Here is a 22,611-nt window from a genome sequence, read left to right on the forward strand (position 1 = left end):
CCCTGACTGTAGCTGTCTGCTTGGCAGCAGCTCTCTAAAAACACACATAGGACATAGTGAATGATCTGCTGCTGTGAAACTATTTTACTCTCTTCACTGAAGCAATGCTTACAATATGGGGTAAATAGTTTTTAATATTCAGGACTTTTAAAACATAGAAGTCATGGTGTTTGAGAACAGAATTGAAAAATTACTATTCTTTGTAATTGGTGTATTGTAAACAGTGGGTGTGGTTTCTTTTTTAAATAGTTCACTTGTGGATGAACTAAAGGAAAATGTATTCCCAGTCCTTCGCATCTTACTCCAGCACATCTGTGCCAAGGTACCATTTGCTTTAATAGTAATAGTAAGAATGATAAAGATGATGATAAAAATACATACTAGATGTGAAGGTAAATGTGTATGTTTGTGTGTATATTTGTTCTTGTGAATGAATCTATTATTCATTATGGAAAGTAGTTTTGTTTAATTTTTTCACTATATGTTCCCATTGACAGTGTTCTTTTTGGGGGGGATCCTTTTTATTTTGGAAAATTTCAAACATATGAATAAATAGAATATGGTGATAAGCACCTACTTTCAACAATTTTGTGTCACTTATACCCCTATAATGTATAATTTCGTCAACACATGTAAACATTGGGTTTTTCTTTTTTTAAGCAAATTCCACCATATCCATTGATGCTTAAATATTTCATATGTATCTCTAGAGGATAAGAACCCTAAAAACATAACCAATAAATACCAACACACCAAAGAAAATATACAATAATTCCTTAATATCATCAAATATCTGGTTAATGTTCAAATTTTTATGATTATCTTTTCAGTTTCTATAGCAGTTTGGACAAATGATTCCTAATTTGAATGCAGTAGATTCTAGGGGGGTTCCATAAACTTTCCGAAATTTTGTGCTAAGTTTGACTTTCTGAGGGAAGGGCTTATAGATTAGTTTTCAAAGGGGTCTGGAACCTAAAATTTGCTAGTAATTTTTATAACATTTAAAGATTCACTGAATAGTTTCATTCACTAATTTTCTGCTTCTATCACAACATGTATTTCAGTTGTCCTATAGGTAGATATGGGCTGGACAGCCTCTCAATGCTTATATTTCAGGTGACTGATAAATCAGAGTATCGGACCTATGCGGCCCAGTCCTTGGTCCAGCTGCTCAGCAAACTTCCCAGTAGGGAATATGCTACATTCATTGCCTGGCTTTACAGATATTCACGAAGTTCCAAGGTAGGAGATATGCATAAAATCTTGATTCCTGGCTCTTGCAACCTCCTGACAGACAGATCTGAATACACAAGGGATACTTTGTTTTTTATTCCTGTCTGATGGAGATTCTTATGATTTTGCTTTATCAGATCCCACACAGGGTTTTTACTCTAGATGTTGTCTTAGCTCTATTGGAACTGCCTGAAAGAGCGGTAGATAACACTCTCTCGATGGAGCATCAGAAGATCTTAAAGCATAAGTTCTTGGTACAGGAAATTATATTTGACCGTTGTGTAGACAAGTCACCGACTGTCCGCAGCAAGGCACTGTCCAGTTTTGCACATTGCCTGGAGGTATCTGTTACCACTGCATCGGAGAGCATACTGGAACTTCTGAGTAACAGTAAGTGTGGTAACCATTGGGACATGGAACCTGTCTTGTGCTTTTCAAGAAATTGGACTGTAAAGAAAAATCATTCTTTGCTGTTGCAAAAGTAACTGATACAGTATGATATACTTTTGCCCTCATAAACCAATTTTAGTACATTTTTTTGTTCAATAACTTCTTAAATATAGACATACCTTGCAGATTTTGAGTTTGGTTCCAGACCACCACAGTAAAGCAAATACTGCAATAAAATAAGTCAAATGAATTTCTTGGTTTCCCAGTACATATAAAAGTTATGTTTACAATACACTGTTGTCAGTTAGTTGGCGATAGCATTATGTCTCAAAAAAGTATTTACTATAATTAAAAAATACTTTTTGCTAATAATGTTAAGTATCATGTGAGCTTTCAGCAAGTTGCAGTCTTTCTGCCAGTAGAGGGTCTTGCCTCAGTGTTGATGGCTGCTGACCAATCAATCAGTGTGGTGGTTGCTAAAGGATGGGGTGGCTCTGGCGGCTTCTTAAAATAAAACAGTGATGAAGTTTGCCACATCAATCGACTCTTCTTTTCACAAATGATTTCTCTGTAGTAGGTGACACTTTCTTCCAAAATTGGAGTTCATTCCCAACGCTCACAGCTTCTTTACCACAAGTAGATTCCATCCTAGGAAACCACTGTCTTTGCTCACCTGTAAGAAGCTACTCTTCATTTGTTCAAGTTTTGTCATGAGATTGCAGCAATTCAGTCATATTTCCAGGCTTTGCTTCTAATTCTGCTTCTCTTCATGTTTGCACATCTGCAGTCAGAACACATATATCATTTATTAGGTTTGCTATGTTATATGGGTATGGTTCATAGTATCCCAAAACAATTATAATAGTAACATCAAAGATCACTGCTCATAGATCACCATCAATATGAAGAAGTTTGAAGTATTTTGAAAATTACCAAAACCTGGCAGACACAAAGCAAGCAAATACTGTTAGAAAAATGGCACCCATAGATTTGCTTGTTGCAGTTACCACAAATTCTCAATTTGTTAAAACTGCAGTATCTATGAAGCGCAGTAAAACAAAGTGTGATAAAACAAGGTACACCTGTTAGACAAGCTTGACAAATTTGAAAGGCCTTTTAGAGTATTTTAGATATTCATGTTTTAGAGGTGAGATTGTTGGCTGCCTGTACCACTACTTTGCATTGTTGGGTATTGGCTATATTGGGCCTAATATCCAACCATTTCAAATGCATACCAAAGAGAACATTATTGTCAGCAGTTTAGAATCTGTTTTGTGTATAGGCCTAATTATCTTGATTTTGGTGATTCTTTGAATATTTACTTGGTGCTGATGATACTATGACATTTTCCCTCTTTTTCAATCTGCTTATTTTTAGGTACTGCAATTTCAAGAATAGAGAGCCGTCCTGGTATCTTACCGAGAAATTCATCAGGTAATGGGTGAATATATTTTCCAATATTGAATAATTGTCTTTTGTTTAAAGGACTTGCTGGGTATTTGACATGTTTTTTTTCTATTTCCATATTTACCTTTTTAATGAACTTTATTCATCAAGGAAATTGAAATTCATTTCAATAATGATGTAGTAATCTAAATGTGTATAATGCCATGCTTATTATTACTAAGAGGTATAACAAATTTTTATCTTAATGACTTATCTTTTTTTTAATTATTTTTAAGCTTTTTCCTGTCAGAGGCAAACACTTAACCCTTCTGGAGGCTCAGGGGTGACCAATATAGACAACAGTGGTGAAACAGATGGATCTGGGGGTATGTCAGATTTTATTACTATCAGATGAGTAATAACTATTGTATTTCAGACAACTGTAAGTAGAATCTAAAAACCTTGGATTTTTTTTTTTTCTGATTAATTCACCCTTAATAATTGGAACATCCTTCTTTTTAAAAGTGGAATAATTTCTATTTTATTGTATCTCTGATATCTTCACACTATACTTTCATCTTAAGGTAAAGAAAAGCTACATTCCACTGACTATGTCCTGAATCTCAGTATTTCTGTAACACATAAGAGAATATTAGCGAATACTTTATTTCCTTATTAAAGGCAGTCATTGTGAACTCTTGGGATTGCTGACCTAAAAAAGGGACCAGCTGCTAGAAAAAGTGCCGCACATAATAAATTTGTGTTTGGCATCATTTAAAAAAAAAAAAAGGAAAAGATGAAGAATACCTTTGTACCCAAGTACCCAATCTTGTTCCTACTTTTAATTCTTCATTACTTTTTTCACCATTTCATCTTGACTCTGATCAGGCATCCCAGAATTCACTTTTAATAAATGATGGGGAACTGTGAATTGAAGCTCACGTTGAAAAAGTAAATTCAGAATTTAGATTATAATTTCTCTTGATGAGTAAGATAAACCATACATACTGTATGGGATGGTTGTGGAGTCCTCTCTCCCATGGCCTCCAGCAAAGGATTCTGAATACAAGTGATGCCTGAGCACTTTCATTGACTTGCTGAACCCAGAGTAATCTGGGTTGGCTTAAGTGCTAATGTGATTTAGGAGGGAAAAAAACAAATCTAGACTAGTAAGTAGATAGATCTGGACCCTACTCCCAGATTCTGTGTCTGTCTATCCATTGTGATCTTGAAAAAGTCACTTTCCTTCTCTGGGTGCCTTTTTCATCTGTAAGATGACATAGCATGAAATAATGGGGAACACTATTTAGAAATGAGAGTTGTTCTGAATTCTTGTACTAATTCTGGTACTAAATAGCTGCCTAAGACATGGACGCTAACCCAGCACCTTAATCTGTAACTTTCTGAGTCTAACACCCTCCCTGTCTTTCACAGAGGGCCATTGTCAAAGTCTGTGAAAAGAAGTTTAGAGAAGTGATTTTTTCAAGATAGATAAGTGAGAGAATATATGTGTAGAGAATTAATTATATAATTAGATTTATTAATTTGTTCCATTGACATTTATCTGGCCCCTTGTAATCTGTGCTAGGGATTGTAGATACAGACTTTAATAAAACATAGTTCCATGTGTTGAGGAGCAGTAGGAATAATAAATATGTATACAAATTTTACCTACATGTTTATATAAAAGAATAATGTTGTCAGGTAAGTGCTGAGGTCTATGTGAAGTGCCATGAAGTTAATTACTTATTATTTTAGCCTGAAAGATCAGCATGGAATTTGATTTATATGACTAGATATTAGGATGTGTTATTCAAATTCAGAGCAAAAACTCAATATGTATATAAACTGATTTCCTAAAATATTATAAAAATTTATTCTCCAAAAGTGTTGAATGTCTGTGTTGACTCCAGTCTTAACAAGGTGAGTGCTAAGTGTTTTCTTGGCAAAGGCAGAGGGGGTTCCTTTTTTTTTTTTTGAGATGTAATTCACATATCATAAAAATTCACCATTTAAAGTGTATAATTTGGAGCACCTGGTTGGCTCAGTCGTTAAGCATATGACATTGGCTGAGGTCGTGATCCCAGGGTCCTGGGATCAAGCCCTGCATCATGCTCCCTGCTTGGCAGGAAGCCTACTTCTCCCTCTCCCACTCCCCCTGCTTCTGTTCCCTCTCTTGCTGTGTCTCTCTCTGTCAAATAAATAAGTAAAATCTTTTAAAAAAAAATAATAAAGTGTATGATTTAGTGGTATCACAGCTAAGAAACCACTGCCTAATTTTTTATGAAGATTTGCTTTTATGATTTAGTGGTTTTTACTGTTTTTACAAAACTGATCGATTTTCAGAATTTTTCCTTTGCCAAAAAAGAAACCCCATTCTCATTAGCAGTTCCTCCCCATTCTCACCTTCCCCCAGTCTCTGCCAATCACTGATTTGCTTTCTGTCTCTACAGATTTGCCTATTTCTGTATTTGCCTATTCTACCTAATCCACATAGGTACAAGCATACAATATGTGTTCTTTTGTGGATGGCTTCTTTCACTTAGCATAATATTTTCATCCATATTCATGTCAATATTTCATTACTTTTTACAGCTTCAAAATAGTCCATTGTGTGGATAAGACTATGTTTTGTGTGTTCACTTATCAGTTGATGGGCTTTTGGGTCATTTCCATCTTGGGGCTATTACAAATGATGCTGCTATGAACATTCTTGTGCAAGTTTTGTATGTAAATATATTCACTCCTTTTGGAGTGAATACCTAGGAGTGGAACTGCTGGGTCATGTGGTATCCCTATGTTTAACATTTTGAAGAACTGCCGGGCTTTTTCCAGAGTGACCATACTGTTTTTACATTTACACACTAGCATGTGTAATAATTTTAATTTTTCCACATCCTTACCAACACTTGTCATATCTATTTTTATTGTAGCCATCCTAGTGGATGTGAATTGATACCTACTCACTGTAGTTTTGATCTATATTTCCCTAATGACTAACAGTGTTAAGCAAATATTCTTGTGTTTATTGGCCATTTATATGACTTCTTTGGAGAAATGTCTGTTCAGCTTCTTTGCCCATTTTTTAAAATGGGTTATTTGTCTTTATTTTTGAGTCAAAAGAGCTTTTTATGTATTCAGGATCCAAATTCCTTACCAGATATATGATTTGCAAATATTTCTTTTCTCATTCTGGGGTGTAGTTTCTCAGCTTCTTGATGGAGCTCATTGAAGCATAAAACATTGTAGCCTTGATAAATTCTAGCTGTCCACTTTTTCTTTTTTTTCCTTGTGCTTTTGGTATCATAGCTAAGAAACCACTGCCTAATTTTTTATGAAGATTTGCTTTTATGTTTTCCTCTCAGAGTTTTGTAATTTTACCTCTTATGTTTTGGTCTGCAATCAATTTTAGTTAATTCTTGCATATGGTTTGAGGTAGGTGTCCAATTTTTGCATGCAGATAACTAGTTTGACACAGCACTGTTTGTTTAAAAGACTTTCATCTCCTTTGAATGCTCTTGGCACCCTTGTCAAAAATCAACTGACCATAGACACATGGGCTTATTCTGTACTTTCATTTCTGTTCCACTGACATTCCATTGTCTCTCTTTATGGCAGTACCACACTGTTAATTACTGGTGCTTTATAGGAATTTTGAAATCAGGAAGTATAGCTTCTGCATCCTTGCTCTTGTTTTTCTAGATAAATTCTTGTTTTTCTAGATAAATATTTTTTCTCTCTCTCTTTATAAAGGTTTTTTAATTGATTTGAGAGAGAGAAAGAGAAAGAAAGAAAGCATGAGAGAGGAGAGGTCAGAGGGAGAAACAGACTCCCTGCCAGGCAAGGAGCCCGATGTGGGACTTGATTCTGGGACTTCAGGATTATGACCTGAGCCAAAGGCAGTTGCTTAACAAACTGAGCCACCCAGGTGCCCCTATTCTGTGTCTCTTATATTTCCATATGAATTTTATGATCATCTGTCAATTTCTGGGGAAAAGAAAAAAAAAAAAGCCAGCTTGAATTTTGGTAAGGATTGATCTATAGATGACTTTAGGGAGAAAAGCCAGTTTAATAATATTGAGCCCTTCAGTTCATGAACATGGGGTGCCTTTCTATTTATTTAGATCTTTAATTTGTTTCAGTGATATTTTTTCAGTTTTCAGTGTACAACTCTTGCTTTTTAAGTTGATTCCTAAATACATTATTCTTTTTGATGCTATAATAAATTCCAGTATTTCCTTAGTTTCATATTCTAAATGTCCATTGCTAGTTTTTACAACTGCTATTTGATGGTTTGACGTTGTGTCCTGCAACCTTGCTAAATTTGTTAATTCTATGTGTGTGTTCTGTGTGTGTGTGTGTGCGTGTATTCCTTAAGAATATCTGTATAAGCTCATGCCATCTCTGAACAGAGAGAGTTTTTTTTCTTTCTTTTCCATCTGGATGCCTTTTCTGTCTTTTCCGTCTTTTCCTTGCCTGCTTTCCCCGGCGAGAACCCCTAGTACAATGTGGAAAAGAAGTGGGGAGAGCAGACCGCCTTATCTTTCTTTTGTACTTAGTTTTCAGTCTTTCACTATTGAGTGTGATGTTAGCTTTGAGTTTTTTCAGGATGACTTTTATCAGTGTGATGAAGTTTCCTTCTCTTCTGAGTTTATTTAGTGTTTTTATTATGAAGGGGTGTTGGATTTTGCACGTTTTCCTTATCTGTGGAGATAATCATGTGGTCTTTCTCCTTTATTATATTATATATTATATTTATATATATAATCATATATATTATATATAATTATATACTATATATGTAATTAAATATATAATTATATATAATTAATATATATATAATTTATGTATAATTATATCTTATGTTATATTATATTATATAAAGGTATATTAGTTACATTGATTGATTACATTTCATTCCTGGGGTAAATCCCAAGCATGGTGTATAATCCATTTTGTATCTTGCTAGATTTGATTTGCTGATATTTTGTTGAAAATTTTGTGTATGTATTCAGAAGGGATTTTGGTCTGTTGTTTTCTTGAGATATTTTTATCTGGTTTTACTCTCAGGGTAATACTGCTTACTAGAATGTAGCAGGAAGTGTTTTCTTCTTTAAAAGAGTTTATGAATTGGTTTTCGTTTTTGCTTTAACATTTCATGGAATTCTCCACTGAAGTCCTCTGGTCCTGGGATTTTGTGCATGTGTGGGAAAGTTTTTGTTTTGTTTTATTTGAGGTTTTTTTTTTTTTTTTTTTTTGTGGGAAGGTTTTTGATTACTTATTATTGTTATATTGGGTCAGTTTCCATAGTTTTTATGTTTGTAGAAATTTGTCCGTTTCATCCAGATTACATAAAATTGTAAATTGTAACATAAAATTGTTTATAGTATTTCTTTGCAAGTCCTTTTTATTTCTGTAATGATAGTAATGATGTTTCCTCCTTCTTTCCTGATTTTAAGAGTTTAAGTCTTCTTTCTTTTTTTCTAGCTAAAACTTTAATTTTATCTTTTTCAAGGAACCTACTTTTGATTTCATTGATTTTTTTCTATTGTTTTCCATTCTCTGTTTCATTTCGTAATATATTTTCTTGTACATCAGCAGCTCACAGAGTGTAGTTGGGAATCCCTTAGCCTCCTTCAACTTCGTTGAAGTTAATATTGATCTCATAATAACACCAAGACTCTGTACTGTAAAGCATTCTGATTTTGAAGCAGAGATGAGAACTTTCTCTTTTATTTAGCCTGGTATTAAAGAGTTTGCAAAGTTGTAAAACAATGCCATTGTCACTAATATTTTTGAGGGGGAAATGGAATTAGTTTTCCTTTAAAAATGTACCATTTATAGTGATACATTTTCCTATTTTAAAATGAACTATTAAATCTTTTTACTAGAGATTTTTACCAAAAAAGCCCTTAGGAGTCTTCAGAGAATTAATAGGGTAAAGAAGCCTGTGATCAAAAAGTTTTAAAGCTGCTGTTATATTTTATTTATTCTTTAAAAAAAAAATTGTGATTTAGAGATTCCTTTTTTATAGCTAAACAAAATGGAAAAGCTAAATAATTCAGCATTTTAAACATAAGAGCCAGGATTAAAAACTGAGTTTTTCATATTCCAGAATTTATGCCCTTCAAAAATTATACTGTTCTGTCCTTTGTGTTATTTTGACTAGCTAATTATTTGACTTTTCTTCTTTTCTACATTGACTAATTGGTCAATCTTTTAGAGTATTTTCTCAGTACTATGTAGTAAGGTGTTAGATACTGTAAATACAGTTTTTCTCAGACCATAATGATTCTTTGGCATTTCCTCAACAGTGAGATGTGTCATGGCAATGCTGAGAAAGAGAATCAGGGAAGAGAAGACAAATGTCAGGAAGTCTGCACTGCAGGTGTGAGTTTTTTCTAGATATCCTTGAATATGCTCTCTTTTTAGCACTAAAAACTTGGAAATATTTTGTAAAAACCCTAGCCATAGTCATTATTTAACTTCTTTTTTACTTAACATTTGTTCACTGTTGTATATATAAATTACAGAGATGATCTAAAGGTTTGTCTGTTTTTAAGTTTCCTGGTGGGTTGTTGGCTTTTTAAGAATCAGATATTTAGGGGCTCCTGGGTGGCTTAGTGGGTCAAAGCCTCTGCCTTCGGCTCAGATCATGATCCCAGGGTCGTGGGATCTAGCCCTGCATCAGGCTCTCTGCTCAGCAGGGAGCCTGCTTCCTCCTCTCTCTCTCTCTGCCTGCCTCTCTGCCTACCTGTGATCTCAATCAGTTAATAAATAATTAAAATCTTTAAAAAAAAAAGTCAGATATATATAGCCTTAGCTTTTTTTTTGTTTTGTTCTTGGATTAGGGGTTCTTTTTCTTTTTTTTTTTTTTAAGATTTTATTTATTTATTTGATAGAGAGAGATCACAAGTAGACAGAGAGGTAGGCAGAGAGAGAGAGAGAGAGAGAGAGGGAAGCAGGCTCCCTGCTGAGCAGAGAGCCTGATGCGGGACTCGATCCCAGGACCCTGGGATCATGACCCGAGCCAAAGGCAGCAGCTTAACCCACTGAGCCACCCAGGCGCCCTGGATTAGGGATTCTTAATCTAGGAACCATGGATGGATTTTGTTAGGGTGCATGTAACCGCTGAATTTGTTTGTAAATACTTGTTTATGTAAAATGTATGTCAAATTTTCTCCAGAGAGAGGCCGTAGCTTTGATTAGATTCTGAAAAGGTGAGATGTTACTGGGTGGAGAGATGGATCTATGACCTCAAAAGTTTTAAGTACCACAGACTTAAGTCTTATTTTTGTCTACAGTGTGTCTTTTTACTACCAATAAGTTATCAGCCCTGTTACATATGTTCCTTCTAGGTACTAGTGAGTATTTTGAAACACTGTGACATCTCCAGTATGAAAGAAGAGCTATCACTTCTGCAAGACCAGTGTCGGGACCCTGCAGTATCTGTCCGAAAGCAGGCCTTGCAGTCTCTTACGGAACTTCTTGTGGTGAGGAACAGTGTATTTTTTTTTTAATTTTTTATTTTTTATAAATATATAATATATTTTTATCCCCAGGGGTACAGGTCTGTGAATTGCCAGGTTTACACACTTCACAGCACTCACCATAGCACATACCCTCCCCAGTGTCCATAACCCCAGGAACAGTGTATTTTTACGTGAAAAATAATTCAGCATAAATAATTACCTTTTGCTAAATATTAAGTTGACTAGTGGAAATTCTACCAAGTGTATTGTAGGACTATATACAGTGTAAGGGAAGAGGCATCTTTCAATTACATATAATAATGTTTCATATTAATATAAATTATGAACTAATACTAGAGAATGCTAGAGATTACCCTTTTTTTTACTTTAACTTAAATCTCCCATAGAAATGTGAATTTTAAAATGAATTTTGTTAGGTCGGAGACCTAGATCAATTTTTCCACATTAAAACCTATTAGATGATATTGTCAAAAGAACAGATCCACTAATCTGATATGTGATTTGCTTTTGCCAAATAATTAGCTTTTGAAGAATTTTAAAAGCATGTTTATTTCTTTACTTCATGATAGAAAGCAACAGGCAATGCATATATTTACTTCCTCTATCAGCATCTATTCTAATTGTTCCTTTGGAATAAACATTCATCTTTTGTTCTTCTTGATCTTGAATTACCAAAAAGTGCTGATTTACTAATAATACTGCAATGGCTTCCTAAGTTTAAAATTTCAATACACACTGATAATACAGTAATTGGGGATTGAACTTTGTTTTAACATGTATTTCAAATGTTGATTTTTTTTTCACTTTGATGGTTTATTTGTACTTGTATGAGTGACTATTTTTAATCTGTCTCAATATTGGCCACAGCCTCACTGATTTGTATTTAGACTTCTGGTAACATCAGACTTCTTTATGACTTCATGATGTTTAATTCCTAAGGCCCAACCTGGATGTGTCCAGATACAGAAAGCCTGGCTGATAGGGACCATCCCAGCTGTGATGGACTGTGAGAGCACAGTGCAGGAAAAGGCTCTGGAATGCCTTGACCAGCTCCTATTACAGAACATTAAGCATTACAATAAATTCCATACTGGAGACAATAGCCAGGTACTGGCTTGGGCACTTCTTACTCTCCTTAGTACAGAAAACCAGGAACTGAGGTATGTAATTCAAATTGCTTAGCATTTTTGTAGTGACAGTTTTTTGTGAAGCTTTTGATTACCTCCTTTTGCTTTTCTCTGAGTGTTTAAATTAATGTCTTATTATGTAATAGAAAGTACTGATGGACATGATATATTAATAGTACCTTTCCAGATACTCATTTTTATAAAAGATTACTTTCTAGTTCTTTCAAATTAAACTTTTCCTGACATTTTACTGGATTGGTTGACTTAGTATGACAGCAGTATTTTTTTCCCCATTTAATAACATTTACTGAGCATACACTGTGCAGTGAATACTGTAGTGAGGGTTAACACCTGTTGTATTGCTAAATTTTACCTATCCTGTAGTAATCTTACAGTTAGCTTGTGTTTACCCTACCTTGAGTGACTTTTTTTTAATCGGGTAAGAAACACTTCCAACTGGTTTACATGTAGTCATGAAGGAATTATCACACAGTAGAAACATACTAGATTTTGTATTGTAAAATGCTGTTCTGTAGCTCTGACAAATCACCAGTAAAATGGTGCTTAGCAGGGGCTGTGGAGAAAGCAATGGGGAGTTATTGTTAAATGGGTACAAAGTTTCACTGTGAGGTGATAACAGAGTTTGGGGATGGATGATTGGCACAACCGTGTGACCCCACTGAACTATACACCTAAAAATCATTAAAATGATAAATTTTATTATGTGTATTTTACCACAAGAAAAAAAATTTGTTTGCCCAAAATTAGGAAGGAGAGTATAGAATTAGAGTCTTAAGTGTAAAAAAGTTTTGGAATAGCCATTATAGAAAATGATTTAGGGCAGCAGTCCTCAAAGTGTGATGGATTCATGAGCTCAGACTATTTTGATCATTATATTAAGATGTTATGTGCCATTTTTCACTTTTTTTCTTTCACAGTACAGTAGAGTTTTCTGGAACCATATGATAGTATTTGAAGCAAATAGAATGCAGAGGCAATTATAATAATCCACGTATCTTCTGTTTAAGCCAGACCATAAGGAGATTTACAAAAAGTAAAAGCAATGACACTGTTCTCACCAAGTTTGTTTTGAGAAAGATTATTTTAAAAAACAAAGATTATTTATTTTGAGAAAGATTATTTGAGAAAGATTATTTTTTTGTAAAACAATGCATTTATGTTAACTTATAATTGGCTTATTGTTATTTTTAGATTAATAGATAGGTATTTTTAAATTTCTCAGTTTTAATTTCTGCATAGCAGGATATAGCCCACATAAACCAAAGCTCTTCAAGGTGGTGCATAATTTTTTTAGCTCAAAAGTGCCCAAAGATGAAAAAGTGTGAGAACCACTGAGCTTTGGAATCAGTTTTTCAGAAAGGATTATTAAGGAAAGTATGGGCTGGTAGAAGGAACAGAGTTCTATAAACATTTGTAAACAAAATCTTTTGGCATGTTCTCTGATTAACAGAAAATAGCTAGAACATTAGGACATGTTCAAGAGGAGAGACTTAACAGAACAGATGAATATTGGATATTTGAATTTGAATATTGAAGGCTAATAAGGAGGTAGAAGGGGAAACAAACAGCCAGTGTAAAGCCATGGAAGCATAAGCAGTGCATCCTGTTAGGAGCTATAGGATTACACTGTGGGTAGAGAAATGGTGCCTGTCAGACTACATAAAATGAAAGGAGATGTTAAGCAGGGTCCACATACTGCAAAGTTTTAAAATAGCATACCAAGGAGTTTGACTTTAGATAGAAAACAGAATGGGAGGGGGAGGCTGCTGATGAATTTAAAGTGGATGGGTAATACAGGATTTTATATTTTTGGAAATACTAACCTTAAAAATAAAACACCCAATTATTTTATCAGCAAAATGGGTTTATACAGGAATAGCATAGCTATGACAAACCACAGGCAAGTCTGGAGATCAAAGGAGAGGAACTGTTAGTGTTTAGAGAGAGGGGGACTTTGGGAGGGGCTGCTTCGAAGGAAAGCATTAAAAGTGAGTGAGAATTCAAGGTAGTGATTGTTTCTCACTGGCTGAATTGTGACATACTCTCAATTAGCTGGGCTGTCACCAGGCTAGAAGGAATCCTGCCTCTTGGCTGGAATAGTCAAGTCAGCTTGTTCCTCTTGGGCGTCTAAGTCCTAACCCTTCCTGTTGGGTCTGAAATTGATGACCAGTGGTAGGCATGAGAGCTCCCCCTGCTGGCTTCTCAGCTCCACTTTCAGTTTCAGAGAAGTGCAGAAAGGGACTTGTGCTTGGTGACCAGGAGAAAACTAGAATCTAAGAAAACAGGCCAACACTGAAGTGTTGTTAAAGATGTAAGTGAACTTACACTGAAGTGTAAGTTAAAGATGATGAGGGGTTGCATCAAGGAGAAGGCATTAGAAGTGAAGAGAATGAAGTATATTTAAGAAGTGGAAGTTTAGAATTGGTAAAGTTTTGATTTGAAAGGAATCAGTGCACTTTCACTCTTCTTAAGCTGCTCACAGTCTAGTGGAAAGAGACAAAAATTCACAACTTTGGTAGAAAGTGAGTTTTAGGCGCAAAGAGGAAGGGCATAGAGCAGTTTGGTGGTGTTTTGTTTTGTTTTGTTTTGTTTTGTTTTGTTTTGTTTTAGCTTCAGTTGGCTTCCTATCGATGGTGGCAAGAGCTGAATTATTCCCAGTGGTAGACTAAGTAGAATTAACCAGGCAGCCATAATAGTGAGACTTCCCAGACAAAAAAAATAGCAATAGAGGCCTGAAGGCTCCCTGATTCTGTCCAAAAGAACTGGTCATTGGGATTTCCATTCACTGAGGTATGGCAAGCAGAATCAGGGCAGATTTCTTAACAGAGGGAGGGCAGGAGATGGAAGTCCAATTTAAATGTCTGCAGAGCAAAGGACTTCAAACAATTGACAAAACTGAGAGCCAGCCTATGGAATGGGAGAAGATATTTGCAAATGACACGTCATGTAAAGGGTTAGTACCTAAAATCTATAAACAACTTATCAAACTCAACACCCAAAAAAAAAAAATCCAGTTAAGAAATGGGCAGAAGACATGAATAGACACTTTTCCAAAGACGATATCCAGATGGCTAACAGACACATTAAAAGATGCTCAACATCACACATCATCAGGGAAATACAAATCAAAATCATAATGAGATACTACCTCATACCTGTCAGAATGGCTAAAATTAACAAGTAAGGAAACAACAGATGTTGGCGAGGATGGTGGAGAAAGGGGAACCCTCTTGCACTGTTGGGAATGCAAGCTGGTACAGCCCCTCTGGAAAACAGTATGGAGATTCCTCAAGAAGTTGAAAATAGAGATGTGCTATGACCCAGAATTGCACTGTGAGATATTTATCCGAATAGTACAAAAATACTGATTTGAAGGGGCACATGCACCACAGTGTTTATAGCAGTATCAACAATAGGCAAATTATGGAAAGAGCCCAAATGTTCATCAACTATGAATGGATAAAGATGTGGGGGGTGGTATGTATTTAATAGAATATTACTCTGTGATCAAAAAGAATGAAATCTTGTCATTTGCAACAAGTGGATGGAACTTAGACTATATTATGTTAAAATAAGTCAGAGAAAGACAAATATATGATTTCACTCATGTGGAATTTAAGAAACAAAACATGAATATGGAAAGGGGAAGGAAAGGAAAAATAAAATAAGATGAAAACAGAGAGGGAAGCAAACCATAAGAGACTCAAGTATAGAGAACAAACTGAGGGTTGTTGGAGGTGATGTGGGTGGGGTGATGGGTATTAAGAAGGACACTTGTTGGAATGAGCACTGGGTATTCTATGTGAGTGATGAATCACAAAATTTTATTTCTGAAATCAATACTACACTATATGTTAACTAACTTGATGTGTGCTTGCATTGTTTTGTTATGTCTAAGTGGAAACCTTTTGGTAATGAATGAGATCATCTAGGTTCTGTTGTAGAAAGAGAAGAGGACTAAGAATAGAACTTTTCAAAATCAGCCATTAGAATGTTTTGAAGAAAAGGGATTAGGGAAGGGAAAAGAAAAGAGATCCAACAAGTAGACCATAGACCAGAGTACGAGGGCAGAGAGAGTAGTCAGTAATGTCTGGCAGAGATCATGGAAAATGGGGACTGAACATAGTCCATTGGTTTTGATATTAGGATAGAGGTCAGTGGTATTGTACAAAAGAACCAGGTTAGTATATGTTGACAACATTCTGACCTGATAGTACTTGTGGAGTGACTTGTGATCAACAGTGGGGCTAACTCAAGGGTAAGCTAATTGAGGGAGGCTTTTTGGGAACTGTTCAGCTGATGTGGAGGGGTGTGAGTTGTCAAATTTGAGGTTTCAAAACAGGGAGGTTCAGAGGATTTTTTTTCCCATTCTGTTCATTTCTTACAGTAGACATTACTTAATATTTTGTGTGATTCTTAATAAATTTTAAAATACTTGCTGATTGTATGTATGTTGCTTTTGGACTGTAATCAGATATAAAGTATGAGCTACCTGCAGTAAAATTCTAGGTATTTATAGATAGATAAACAGTAGCTAATTTATTAAAACCATTAATTTATATGGATATGCTTATTATGTGTAGGTGTGTTTATTTTGTTTCCGTTGTCTTCTGCATGCTTTGAGAATTTTTTTCATTTAGTGAGAAAGTCTTGGTATATGAGTATGTGTGAGTGTGTTTGTGTTCCTAGAATTTTAAGAAGTATTAATTGGAGGAAGAAGTGTATTTTTCTCTTTGCTTAGATAGGTAACACTTCATTCGTCTTATCAGTCACATGTTCTTGTGAAGTACATGCATGTGAAGTACATGCGAAGAAGTCAGATAAATGATATAAAAATAACACCAGCATTTTAATACACAAGAAGCATTTTTTGTCTTATTTTTAAAGGGTTAGAAATATATATTTCTGAGTGGTATTGGCAGGTCATGGCAAAGTTTAGCTTGTTTAATATCACCATATTTAAATGCTAGAATGTCATTTGTCTCTAGTCTTTCCATTGAAAAATCAATGTCTACGTTTATTGTCACTAAAACCCTCTAAGCTCATGTACTTGTTGTTGGTAACTCATCTCTTATGTTTGTATATTAGTTTTAGAGGAAACGAGGATAAGAAGGGTCTCAAATGAATTGTGAAATTTTATTCTTTGCTTTAAAAATAAATACTTCGGGGTGCCTGGATGACTCAGTGGGTTAAAGCCTCTGCCTTCGGCTCAGGTCATGATACCAGGGTCGTAGGATCGAGCCCCACATCGGGCTCTCTGCTTGGCAGGGAGCCTGCCTCCCCTTCTCTCTCTGCCTACCTCTCTGCCTACTTGTGATTTCTGTCTGTCAAATAAATAAAATCTTTAAAATAAATAAATAAATAAATAAATAAATGATAAATACTTTATAAGGGGAGAAATAAATATATCTTATCCTGTATAAGAAAAATTTTAGGGGCGCCTGGGTGGCTCAGTTGGGTAAGTGACTGCCTTTGGCTCCAGTCATGATCCCAAGGGTCCTGGGATCGAGCCCCATATCAGACTCCTTGCTCAGCGGGGAGCCTGCTTCCCCTCTCCCTCTACCTGCTACTCTGCCTGCTTGGGCTCTTGCTCTCTGTCAAATAAATAAAATTTAAAAAAAAATTTTTTTAAAGATACCTAATTTGATATCAAATATGTCACTAGCCAGGAACTTCTGCATAGATGTTTGATGTACCAGAGGAGTCCTGGAGCAACAGAAGGTGGTAACTTTTCACTGAGGGCTGCTCTGAACAGTTTTGTATATTTACAGTTACAATTGTTCATTCCTATCTTTTTTTCCAGCCGCTATTTAAATAAGGCTTTTCATATCTGGTCCAAGAAAGAGAAATTCTCATCCAGTTTTATAAACAATGTGATATCCTATACTGGCACAGAACATTCTGCACCAGCCTGGATGCTGCTCTCCGAGATTGCTTGCTCATCCCCCAAGCTGGACTACACCAAAATAATAGAGTCTTGGGAGAAAATCAGCAGGTTTGCATGCTTATACTGTAGTTGCTGAAGATTCTTGTAAACAGAGCTCATGTCTTAAGGAAGTGGGCTCTTTGGGGTACCTGGGTGGCTAAGCATCTGTCTGCCTTCAGCTCTGGTCATGATCCTGGGTTCCTAGTATCGAGCCCCACATCAGGCTCCCTGCTCTGCAGGAAGCCTGTTCTCCATGCCCACTCCCCCTGCTTATATTCTCTCTGTCACTGTATCTCTCTCTGTCAAAAAAATAAATCTTTAAAAAGAAAAAAAGGAAGTGGGCTATTTCATAGCTATTCTTATACATAGATCTTATCTTTATATTCTGGAATAAAAACAAACAGGAACATAAGAATAAGTTTTAAGCTTTCAGTTTACCCTTTGTCCGGGTAATTTAAGTGCCTTAATGCTCCTACAACTTGACTCCTAAACTATGCTACCCTACGTTCCTCCAGTATTAACAATCCAGAGACTATTTTGTTGGCAGCAGAGCTTATTTTGGCTCTAGATTGATGTTCTTTATGTCATTTTCCTAGTCAACAGAATCCCAATTCAAACACCTTAGGACATATTCTGTGTGTTATTGGGCATATTGCGAAGCATCTTCCTAAGAGTACCCGGGACAAGGTGACCGGTGAGTGTCTGTTGGAAAATCTTGCAAAGGCTTTGCTTCTCACTTTATATATGTTTTAAGCAGTTACATTTGGAAGGTTTTGACATTCCTTTTAGATGTGGTCAAGTGTAAGCTGAATGGATTCCAGTGGTCTCTAGAGTTGATCAGCTCAGCTGTTTATACTTTACAAAGACTCTGTAGAGCATCTGCAGAGACACCTATGGAAGAACAGGTAGGCTACAAACTCTTCCTGGATGTTTGTCATTTATTTGTACTTAGACATATTACTCTGTTTTGAAGTTTGAATTGTGTTCTCTTTGGAGAACCTACAGGAATGGGTAGTGTCCAGCAACTGATACTACAAGGAAATTCTTTTTTTTATTTTTTATTTTTAATTTTTTTTTTAATTTTTTTTTAAGATTTTATTTATTTGACAGATCACAAGTAGGCAGAGAGGCAGGCAGAGAGAGAGGAAGGGAAGTAGGCCCCCCGCTGAGCAGAGAGCCCCACGTGGGACTCGATCCCAGGACCCCGAGATCACGACCTGAGCCGAAGGCAGCGGTCCAACCCACTGAGCCACCCAGGCGCCCCCAAGCAAATTCTTATGTGACAAGCAGTTGACATTCCCCGAGAAGATCTTGGGTACTAATGACCCAGGGTTCCCTCAGGAAGTCACCCATTTTGGTTCTAGGTACAGGTGTCTTCTAGGAAATGATTTCTGATCATTTGAGAGGTCATACTCCTGGAAAATACCTGTTCTGTTACTATAAGCCTTATTACTGTAATATCTCTTCCTGTGTCACATCCCCAAAGCTGGTCAGAGCCTATAGCTCATGTTTTCAGTAGACATAGACACAAATCCAAACCAGGGTTTCGCATGAGACAGAGCCATTACTTTCTCTATTTTTTTTTTTTAAAGATTTTATTTATTAATTTGACAGAGAGAAATCACAAGTAGATGGAGAGGCAGCCAGAGAGAGAGACAGATAGGGAAGCAGGCTCCCTGCTGAGCAGAGAGCCCGATGCGGGACCCGATCCCAGGACCCTGAGATCATGACCTGAGCCGAAGGCAGCAGCTTAACCCACTGAGTCATCCTGGCGCCCCTTTCTCTAATATTTGATTCAGTTTCTCTAGTAAGTTATTTTATTACCATGTATTCTGTTTTTGTCACAGAACTAGAAGAGAGGTTACTACCACCATGGTTGTAGCTTTGTCAATACTATTTCCTTGGTAGTAGACAGTGCACCCTGAGATTTTCCAGAATCTTGGGATATTTTAAATTCGTTTGATCTGGTGTGTCCCCTAAACATACATCTCTTTTCTCTGTAAATGAACATTCTGTATTTTACTGAGAAAAACAAATTGCCCAAAGCTCAACAGCACTCTATATGACATGACAGCACTCTATGTCAAATATACTCCTAGACAATGCTAATCATAATGAAAAATTTTAGGACTAAGGTTATTAATAATGATTCTAGAAGTGAAAATTTAATTTAAATAACTGCTGGAATATTTTTAAGTTTCCCAGAATAAAAATATTTTTGCTTCATTCAGCTACATTCCTATGCTTCCTTTTCTTATATAAGTTCCTTAAAGAAAGTCCTTCCTTGATAAGTTACATCTTCTATTTGTAGCAACAGATATAATAAGAAAATATATTATAACTTTTTTTTCCTTAGGACTGAAAACAGGTTGAAATGTACTTAACTAAAAATGCCCTGTTCTTTCCATGTAAATAGTGTCTGGTGTTTTCCTGGAGTCTACCTTTTGGCTCATCTGGTGAAAGAGATACTTGCTTTGTTTGATTTTTCTAACTGTTTATCTCTTCATCCAAGAAAAACTTTTTTAAATGGGGAACATTACCTAAGTAGGGAGCATATCTGAATAGCAGAAAACAGGTCAAAACAAAACAAAAAGCTATTCATGAAGAAAGAGTGATGTAGGAAAAAGTGGGGGGAAATGTATATTTCTTAGATTATGAAACTGTGATGTCTTGATGGCATACCATTGATTAATGTCAGAGCCCTGCCTGGAACTAAGACCTCTGGAACTTTTTTTTCACCAGCACTGGCTGGAGGAAGAGTGATCTATAATACTGGAGGCATTGGGGCCTTATGAAGCCACTGGCTGCTCACTAATGGCCCACAGTTGTTAGCACAGTAAGTTATATCATTATTAGAGTCTGTGAGGAAAACAGTTATTTTCACATTTAAAAACAGAACTAGAAGAGAGGTTACTACCACCATGGTTGTAGCTTTGTCAAAACTATTTCCTTGGTAGTAGACAGTGCACCCTGAGATTTTCCAGAATCTTGGGATATTTTAAATTCGTTTGATCTGGTGTGTCCCCTAAACATACATCTCTTTTCTCTGTAAATGAACATTCTATATTTTACTGAGAAAAACAAATTGCCCAAAGCTTAACAGCACTCTATATGAAAAGACATAGGTCTTGGGGCATTGTTGCTATCTATAAGGTTGTTACTGGTTTATAGTGTTTTGTGGCTATCACTAGAAACAATCTGTGAGATTTTGGACTGTATTAATAGAAACAGTGTCTACAGTAAGAGGGGTGATTGTCCTCTTCTTTATATTGGTAAAATCTAAGTTGGGGTGTTCTAATTTAACTTCAGTGGCAACTCCTTAGAGAAATGTTGATAAAATTGAATATATCAGTGGGAAAGCAATTCGGTGAGGCAATTGCAAAGCACATTGTATAAGGAACAGCTGAGAGACCTGGGTGTTTAGCTGATGAAGAGAAGAATTATGTGGGATACACTGCCTACCTAAGTTCAAATATATGAAGGACCTTAAAATGAAAAAAATTAGATTTATTTGGCATCACAGAGAACTGATTTGGACCAGTGAGTGGGAAATTGCAAGGAGACAAATAATTGGCCAACTAAAGATAAAAAATACTAGGTCTGCCTAAAATGGAGGGACTTCCCTCAGAATACATCCTAAGTCATTGGATGTGTTCAGAGAGAAGCTAGACAACTTGACATGAGTCCCTCCCTATGTGGAGAGAATCCCAGGATTAGATGGGCATAACAGTTCTCTCCCAGATTCTGTGATTACAGAAGTTCTAGTCCAACTATCCAGCCCAGTTCTAGGCTTGAGGTCTCACACAAGCTGACCTTTGTCTTCTTGCCAGGATAGAGCATACAGATTTCAAAAGTTCTCTTGGACAGCATTATAGCCCAAGCAGTGCAATCTATTAAAATAAGTACAGTAATTCCATAAAAAGTAATAAAGACAGTCATTTTGAAATGTTTTAGGCCATGTCAAACTAAAAAACATTTGGATCACAGTCATAGTGGCTACAGTATGGTAAACATTAAGCATTGTTTTGTGGTAGTGCTGCTGGGCCCTGGGGTGATTTGTTAAAACAGAGTCCCTTCCTAAGGCACTCAAAACACAACAGGGAAAATGCACATGGAAACAGGTGATTTCAACATGTACTATAATCATTTCTGGGGCTGCTGGGTGGCTCAGTCAGTTGAGCATCCCAACTTTTGATTTCATTTCAGGTCACCATCTCAGGGCTGTGGGATCAAGCCCCAGCTTGGGCTCTGCACTCAGTGCAGGGTTTGCTCCTCCCTCTTCCTTTCCCTCTGTCCACTCCCGACCCCCAGTTGCTCTCTGTCAAATAAATAAACATGGAAATAACATGGAAATCTTGGAGTGGAGCCTCTTAGCTAAACTTCGGTGTTTTGGGACTGGCCTCCTAGAGAAAATGTAGTCAAAGAGCTACAGAATGTGACTGAGCTCTCTCAGCTGGCATGGAAGTGTTGTATACTACCCACTGGGTGGTTGTATACCACTGGGTGGTTGTATACCACCCAGGTTTCCAGTGTTTTTCTCTATTAATGGAAGAGCACTGCTATTATAGATTTCTTATCAGGGTACTAGATCTTCCCAGAGAAGATGTGTATGTGTATTATATGTGTTTATACACACACCTATGAGATATATATATAGATGTCTATATATGTATCTGTCTATCTATCTATATATATATAGTGTACATCTATCTATCTATTTATCTATCTATATATACTATTCTTTGTGAATTCTGCTTAGTTCTTCTAGCCAGATTGCTAAAAAGAGCAAAGATTCGAAAGCATGATGGCTAGGACTTCTCATGGTTTATGCCTTTGAAGACCATAGAGTTTCTTCTGAGAAAATTGTTTCATGGATAGTCTTGTAGATATATGGAATCCTTCAGAGATTACCTTTGACTTGTCACAGGAACTACTGAAACAGGTGTGTGGGGATATCCTCTCCACCTGTGTGCAGTCACTCTCTGACATAGTTCTGAAGCAAAGTGGACCCGGGAATATGGATGAAGACCTATTT

General features: G+C 36.2%; 1 protein-coding gene across 1 annotated transcript in view; it reads left to right on the plus strand.

Annotated features, from left to right (window-relative positions):
• NCAPD3 (non-SMC condensin II complex subunit D3) overlaps nt 1–22,611 on the plus strand; it is a 70,281-nt gene that overhangs the window by 22,501 nt on the left and 25,169 nt on the right. The window contains exons 9-20 of the mRNA XM_059413530.1: nt 250–322; nt 1,117–1,242; nt 1,371–1,623; nt 3,001–3,057; nt 3,306–3,395; nt 9,324–9,397; nt 10,368–10,502; nt 11,442–11,662; nt 17,454–17,645; nt 18,173–18,270; nt 18,366–18,481; nt 22,504–22,611. Coding sequence (XP_059269513.1) covers nt 250–322; nt 1,117–1,242; nt 1,371–1,623; nt 3,001–3,057; nt 3,306–3,395; nt 9,324–9,397; nt 10,368–10,502; nt 11,442–11,662; nt 17,454–17,645; nt 18,173–18,270; nt 18,366–18,481; nt 22,504–22,611 — 1,543 coding nt within the window. The remainder of the gene's footprint in view (nt 1–249; nt 323–1,116; nt 1,243–1,370; nt 1,624–3,000; nt 3,058–3,305; nt 3,396–9,323; nt 9,398–10,367; nt 10,503–11,441; nt 11,663–17,453; nt 17,646–18,172; nt 18,271–18,365; nt 18,482–22,503) is intronic.

The sequence above is a fragment of the Mustela nigripes genome, chromosome 1, assembly GCF_022355385.1.
Source record: "Mustela nigripes isolate SB6536 chromosome 1, MUSNIG.SB6536, whole genome shotgun sequence".
NCBI lineage: Eukaryota > Metazoa > Chordata > Mammalia > Carnivora > Mustelidae > Mustela > Mustela nigripes.